This window comes from Aplysia californica, unplaced genomic scaffold, assembly GCF_000002075.1.
Source record: "Aplysia californica isolate F4 #8 unplaced genomic scaffold, AplCal3.0 scaffold00140, whole genome shotgun sequence".
NCBI lineage: Eukaryota > Metazoa > Mollusca > Gastropoda > Aplysiida > Aplysiidae > Aplysia > Aplysia californica.
This window is the reverse complement of record NW_004797410.1, coordinates 1,239,672-1,247,125: the sequence shown is the minus strand read 5'-3', so window position 1 is coordinate 1,247,125 and position 7,454 is coordinate 1,239,672. Positions and strand designations below refer to the sequence as shown.

At 42.1% G+C, this 7,454-nt stretch overlaps 1 protein-coding gene across 1 annotated transcript in view; it reads left to right on the top strand.

The window, feature by feature from the left end:
- The window catches only part of LOC101857482 (uncharacterized protein DDB_G0283357-like), an 8,236-nt gene extending 2,078 nt beyond the window's left edge, over positions 1-6,158 (top strand). Inside the window, exons 2-3 of the mRNA XM_005096888.2 lie at positions 584-2,672; positions 5,892-6,158. Of these exons, the coding sequence (XP_005096945.2) occupies positions 584-2,672; positions 5,892-6,136 (2,334 nt within the window). The 3' untranslated portion in view covers positions 6,137-6,158. The remainder of the gene's footprint in view (positions 1-583; positions 2,673-5,891) is intronic.
- Positions 6,159-7,454: the final 1,296 nt, after the last annotated feature.

Below are 7,454 nucleotides of genomic sequence, written 5' to 3'. Positions count from 1 at the left end.
AGGGGGGGGGGGTGAATCATTATAGAAAGTTCAGAGTAACCGGCATGCAATTATTTGGTTCATTTCTCTTGTAAGGAAAATGATTTCTCCAGTGTATCCATTCTTTCGCCGAGATGTATCCTACACAGCCAGGAATGGCCCTCACGGGCAGAGTCGAAGCACCCCGCCTCCTCAGGGATAATTTTTGTGCCAATGGACAGGGGACTTGGGACGTGCTATTTTCTTAAACATTTTGAATACACCTCATTTTCTGAGAAACTGGGACCCTTTCCGCGGCGATACAATATTTCACACATAGCTATCCGAAGGTAGCAACTTATACCTGGGAATTTGGGGAGAAAAGAAAAGCACAATGTTCACATATTTCGGTTTAGTGATGTTTTTCTTCAATCCTAGATACACAAAGCATTTGTGTTAGGCAAATGGATGTTATTTTGTTATCAGTGCTAGAAAAATCAGGAAGCAATGTTCTTCTACGCTTTCCCCTAGCTGAAAAAAGATGAAGGTTCAATGTAATTTTTAAAATATTTTTCTTGGTTTCTTTTCTTTATTATTACGCCATGTTTTCACAATCTTCTTTCAGGCTAACAAAAAGATGTTCCTCCTCTGTCTCGTCACTGTACTGGCTCACTGCCACGCCTCGGCAGATCTCTCACGGCCCCAGCTACACGCTTTTCCAGGCCATGCCAATGCCAACAATTTCGGCAGTCCACACAACAGTGCCGCGTACGGTAATCCTCTCCCTGGTAATAACCCTGGATATGGTTCCTTCAACAAGGGCGCCAGAAATGCTGGTTCATTCTACCCTGGAGCTCCCAATTTCGGCGCCAACCCACCGGCCAAGCAAGCGCCAGTTGTGCCTGTAAAGGCGGCCGTTCCTGTAGCTGTTCCGTATCCAGGTCAAGCTAAAGTCTTCGCCAACCAGATCAAACCGGGACAGAACATCCTTCAAGGGCGAGGTGTCCCTCAGGACCGAAATGTCTTCAAACCTCTTCAGACAAACAGCTTCAAACCACAACAGTCACAAGTCCCGGCATTTTTACCCAGTTCCAGCTCCGGTCAATACCCCGGCAACAATGTCTATCAACAAAACAGAGTCTTCCAGCCCGTCAGTTTGCCCAAAGAAAAGAGTGCTGATCGTGAGCGGTTTCTGCCAATTCTTGATAACAGATACATTCCACCTACAACCTTCAAAAAAGAACCCAAGTCTCTGGGGTCTGCAGATTCTCTCTTCGCTATCGCTGACCCAAAAATTGACAGACGCAACGCCATCAACTCTTACGTGCCCCAGAACAACTTTGTCGACCCAACCAACTTCATCATACCGACTGACGACAAGTACCAGATCGTGGACTCTGTCTTCGGAGGGTTCGGGAAAGCCATCAGTTCAGGCCCTAGCTCCTTCCCCGGTGGTTCAAAAGGAATAGGCACCGTTGGAGGTCTAAGAAATAGTTTTATGGGCATTGGACCAAAGTTTGGATTCCAGGGAAATCAGGGCACATTTGGCATCAACAGCTCACCGCTGGGAAGCAGCCAACAATTCCAGAAGAAAAACAATAATCTCCAAAAGACGACATTAGGGAATGCGGACGGTGGTAACTTCGTTAGGGCACAAGGACAGCTGCTCAAAGCAACATCTGCGCCTTTCGTAAGTGGTTCAAAGAGCGGCGACAATTTCCTGCAAAAACAAGGCTTTGCTGATCAGGGTCGCCAGACCTTCAACAACAACTATGATTCGAAATCTAGCGACAGCGGCAACAGACTCATTCGTAACTTCGGAGGCGATTCATCAGGATCTGTCTTTTCCAAACCGGCGCCTTCAAACTTCGGCGGTTTCAGTTCTAACCCTGGCCCTGATATCTTTAAAGAACGAGTAGGTTCCCAGTCACCATATGGAGACACGAGTCTGTTCAATTCCCCCCAAAGCATGACCCCTCTGTTCACGGGTTTTACTCCAAACAAACGTCTATCAGTAAATGACTTCAGATCCAAAGATCTTCTGGGAGACAAGGACTTCGGTGTCACTCCCTATGACAAGAATCGTCAGACATCCTTCAATCTAGTCGGCGGCAACAACGATTTTAATAATTTTAACGGATTCCCACAGTACAACAACCCCACTACTAAAACACAAAGTACCCTGGCGGCAGGCACTAAAGGCAACAACCTATTTGGGGTGGGCCAGTCAACCCTCAGCAAGAACGGTTACGACAACTCCAACGGTGGAAGCCAGTCTTATTCAAAATCGTTCGGCGACAACTTTGCCACCGGCTCAAGTGGTAGATTCGGCGGAAGCACCGGTGCCAGCCAGTACAACAACAACGCCGGGAACTCGGGCTCGGGTGGTGGGAAGTTTAACACCTTCGGGAACGGTCTCGGAAAGTCTGGTGGCTCCGTCAGTCTCGGCGACACTCACAGCGGCTCGGCCGGCGGGTTCCCGAAGAGCCAGAGCTACCAGGAGGTAGACAGCACGAAGAACGGGGGCGGGTACAGCCACGGAAACAGCTACGCCAAAGACCTGGGCTACAACACCGGCAGCAGCAGCGGCGGTCAGTACAGCGATAGCGACAATCAGCACCACGACTTCCAGGACGGCTACGACCGCCAGCAGACCAAGGCAGACAAGAAGTCCTTCAGCAACTCGGACGGTTATAACAACGCTTTTAGACAAGGTAGGCTTTGTTTCGGTCCCCGCTTGTAAAGGTGGGTGATATCACCAACAAGCGAGTGATTTAATTTGGGATCAGCTGTGTAGTTATATGTGCTATTCTAAGCTGTGCTTGGAAATACATTGTACCTGAAGGATGGGAGGTTCAAGAATTTTCGCTTGCCTCTTAAAGGTGGCGTGGACGTTGGTTATAAAAAGGTCGATGTGCTTTTCCTTTATGTTGGCTTTTCTTGTTTTGTCCCCACATTCAACTCAAAGTAAGCTATGTAAGAGACAACGTTTTGGGATTGAAGTCCAGGTATCTCTTGTAGAAGGAAGAGAAAAGGCCTCGACTCTCCCCCTCCCCCTCCATCCATCCCAAACAAAAGTCAAACTGAGTAGAAAACAGTGAGCTTTCATAATGAGAACTTGTGGGTATTTGGGGAGAGGGGGCGAGAACGAGGAAGAGGGAAACGAGATACACTGACGAGAAGAGAAAGACCAAAGAAAAGGAGAAAGATGAATGGGGGAAGGATGTAAAGGTGAGAGTGTGACAGCAGTCAGAAGATCAGTATTGAGGTAAAAGCGGAAGACGTGTTTTAGTTGACGAAGACTAGGAAAAGGGGTACTTCTGTTTGTTTGTTTGTTTGTTTGTTTTACCCTATAGGAAGAGGAGTAGTTTGTCTTACAACTTTCTTCCACTCCCTTTGGTGTCCTCGAGGTTTGGAATATCATATCGCTATCTGAATGATGTACATCGACGTCAAGTAGGGTATATAACTAAATGGAGACCAGAACATTCAGTTAATGTCAGATACGTGCCCTTCGAATTTGCATTGTTTGTTTTTATGACGCCTGATCAGTCATACACTGCTGGGTTTAAATAACTGTTTCTAAAACAAAAAAACAGAAATATTTATTAAAAAGTAATTTAAATCCTCCCCATTTCAATCTTTTGAAAAGAAACGTAAAGCGGGTGTTTGGAGGATGGCACTGGCAGGTTTTACTTCTTTACTTTCCCTCTGTTGTTTCTGTCTGTCTTGTCTTACCTTTTTCCAGTACGAAATGACAATTTTATTATTGTGTCGATGTGCTTCTCTTTGCTCAAACAAAGAAATGAATGAAACGTAAGGTTAAGGCATAGTTCAAAGTATACAAGCGCAGTAAGCTGATTAGGGGCTGGTATTACCCCCCTCCGCATGCTACATACTACAGCTGTCGACCAAGGAGACATATTATTATTTTGTCAAAAAAGACCACTATAGCCCAATATCGCCCAACTGTTAAACAGGTGGTCAATAGTTTTGTTGGTGAGATGTGGACAACGAAAATAGGAGAAGCCTACCGTATGAACGCAAATAAATGTTCTGCCTGGCGCACTTCTCTTATTTTCATTGTTCACAACTCACAGGCGATAAACAGCAAAGGGCCATAACTTGTAAAAACTAAACATAGTGCTCAAGATGTTTAGGTTGTTTTTGTTGTGGGTTTTTTAAAAGCCAACAACCAAAACGCAAACTTCATTTCTGTGATAACAGAATTAGAATGTCTAAACTTCAACAAGCCTATTGTTTTCCTATAAATTACGCTACAAAAACTAGTCTTGTCTCTAGTATATTGACAATGATTATAATTGTAATACTTTTATGAAAAGATAAAAGGCTGAAGATTTTTATCTCCATTATCTATCAGCACAAAATACTCTACTTTCCTAATAATTAGGATGGGAAGAAAAAAGAGAAGCATGCGAGGAATAAAAGACACTTGAAAAAATAAGCGGTACACGACCTATCAATGAGCTTAAAGAACTGCAAGCTTACTTTGAGGATGCCAACAACATTTTTTTTTTTTTATGAACGAGTCCACATACCTTCATACCGGTGGCTGAGGTGAAGCGGTTAGGCGCTCCACTGTCGCACGCAGGAGACCCGAGTCGGGACATTTATTTTTTTTAAATTCGAATATCTCGGTTTTACTGCTGCGAGGTTATACAGTCATGTATCCCTCTTAACCCGGGCTGGCCCTGACAGGCAGTGTCGGAAGCCCGCCCCCTAAGTGATCTAAATTGGGCAGATGGAGGCGTATTTTAGAAGAAAAAAAATTAAACAGACCATCATATTCTGAATGCAATAAGTTCCATAACTGAAAAAAAAAAATCAGCAGTAATGAGGGAGACGATTACTCGTCATCATTCGAGACTTACAGAGCCACGATTAGTCTCATTTTCCATGGAGTCCTTTCTTGTGCTTGGTGGGCGCACATGGTCGCTGTCACAAGCAATTCACTGAAGTCAAATTTTGAGAATTTTCTATTTTATACCTTCTCAAAGCTCTCTCAATGATGTATCTTTCAACATCACCGGTATGCAGTTTGAGGCTTACAATTTTCTTGCCTTTCATACATGATTCCTAATAAGAACAACACGACAAAAACCAGCGTTGTTTCGTCTCTGGTGTAAAAAGTACACTAGCGAACTTGAGTGGACTGTGACATGGTCAGTTTCCAAACCTGACATCCGTGTCCTCGATCGGGATCTCCTTGGTCTTTTATAAACGTTAGACGTTTAAAGTATTGAGTCGTTGTTTTGGCTCATGGATTTGATCTACAATAGATAGATAGATAGATAGATAGATAGATAGATAGATAGATAGATAGATAGATAGATAGATAGATAGATAGATAGATAGATAGATAGATTCATTTCTCTTTTTCTATAATTTTCTCTTTTTTTTTTGGCGGGGGAGGGGTGTGTGGGGGGCTGTTCACAATCGGTAGTGGCGAAAAAAAATCCTCATTGTGTACCCAAAAAACGTGTGTCTCTTCTATATCCTATCCAACTCTAGCAACCACCATTTCTTCATCGATCAACATTTTTCCGTCTTAATCATCTTGTATAAATATTCATATGGATCAGAATACCATTGACTATAATCTAGCTTAACATTATTACTGTTTATATTGCTGCTCATTTATATTATCCACGTGATTGTAAGCCTGCATGTGTGTGCGTGAGTGTGTGTGTATATGTGTGTGTGTGTGTGTGTGTGTGTGTGTGTGTGTGTGTGTGTGTTTGTGAACACATGGTGAAACACCAAACTAAAGTGCCAGAATCTAGACAAGAAAGCTGTATCTTATCTTATCTTATCTCATCTCATCTCATCTTATCTCATCTCATCCTATCTTATCTTATCTTGTCTTGTCTTATCTTATCTTATCTTATCTCATCTTATCTTACCTGTGCCAGGGAAAAACTTCGATGTAACCGACGGCTACAACGACAACGTCAACTACAACAACAAGAACTCCGACTCCAGCCAGACTCAGTACACCACCAAGGAGGGCTACGACCAGGGGGTCTCCAACGTGGCCTCTGGACTGGCCGGCGGTCAGAACATTGACCCTTACAGGGGTCTACGCTCGTCCGTGCAACAGGGTGTTGGTCCTAACGCCAGTTACAAACCGTTTGACGTTAACAAGCGAGTATTTTGAATAATAAATAAAGTGTTGCATACGTTTGGGTATTCTTGTCTTATTATTGTTATTGCTGTCATTTTTATCATTATAATCATTATTTTATCACTATTACTATTGTTACTACATGTATTATTATTATTATTATTATTATTATTATTATTATTATTATTATTATTATTATCATTATTATTATTATTATTATTATTATTATTACTATTATTACTATTATTATTATTATTATTATTATTATTATTATTATTATTATTATTATTATTATTATTATTATTATTAACATTATTATTCTGGCCGTGTCTGCGGTACAGATGTTAGCCGTTTTGACTTTGCACGTGGGAAGCCTGAGTTTGATCCCGGCGTGGGGAGATTTTTTAAACAATGCCAAGGAACTTAAGTCCATATATGTCTGGTTAAGTCATTCTACATCAGGGGACCATGATACGAAAATGAGAGCTGTCTATAAAAAGTTTTAACGCAAGTTCTTTTATCAGTGGATAACACTTGGTAACCTTAGACTTCTTATTGCTACATACATACTTTTGAAGAGCGCTTGAGAGATAGGTTAGTGAGATAATGTAATTTAAATATTTATGAATATCAATAATGCTATTTAAATATTTATTAGAAAAAACACAGACTTTGTGCACAATATTGTAGCAAATATAGCTCTTTTAGGATTGCGATGTATGGGTTCTTTTCTTCTTCTTAAAAGTAAGCCTAGCTGCATTGTTTGGGAAAATTTGAAGGCGACGGTGTAGTTCATTAGAAATGACAGCACGAAGAGAATAGATATAATCTAATTATGACGAAATATATATCTCTGAATATAGGTGAAATATTATTGTGTCAGAAGATGCAGGATTTATTTAGCTTTAAATTGGCATGCTGCGTGAGTGGGTAGTGCAGGCTTTAACACGAGGATTGGGTGATTACATTTTCAGGTTTCTTTTGGAATCCACTGTACAGTAAAACATGTACCCACCTTACATCTGGTGACTGGGTGTAAGAAATCCAATTCTTCTTTGCCAGTTGAGCTCTTATTTACTAAAAACGCTGCATAATCGCCAGCCTTTCCCCATGGCACGTACAGGGTTGGATGGATGTCGGATAAGAAATGTTGGTATAGTCCTGAAAATCCTTGGTGTTACAGAGATTTCATATGGTATGGATGGGGTTTGAGCGTGATGACTATGTTTTATGGATATACTAGGCTGACACAGCAGTGGGTTCACAGGACACCCACCCCCCCCCTACCAGACGTGGGTTCACTTGACATCCCAGCTCCCCCCTCCCCCAGCAGTGGGTTCATCGGACTTTC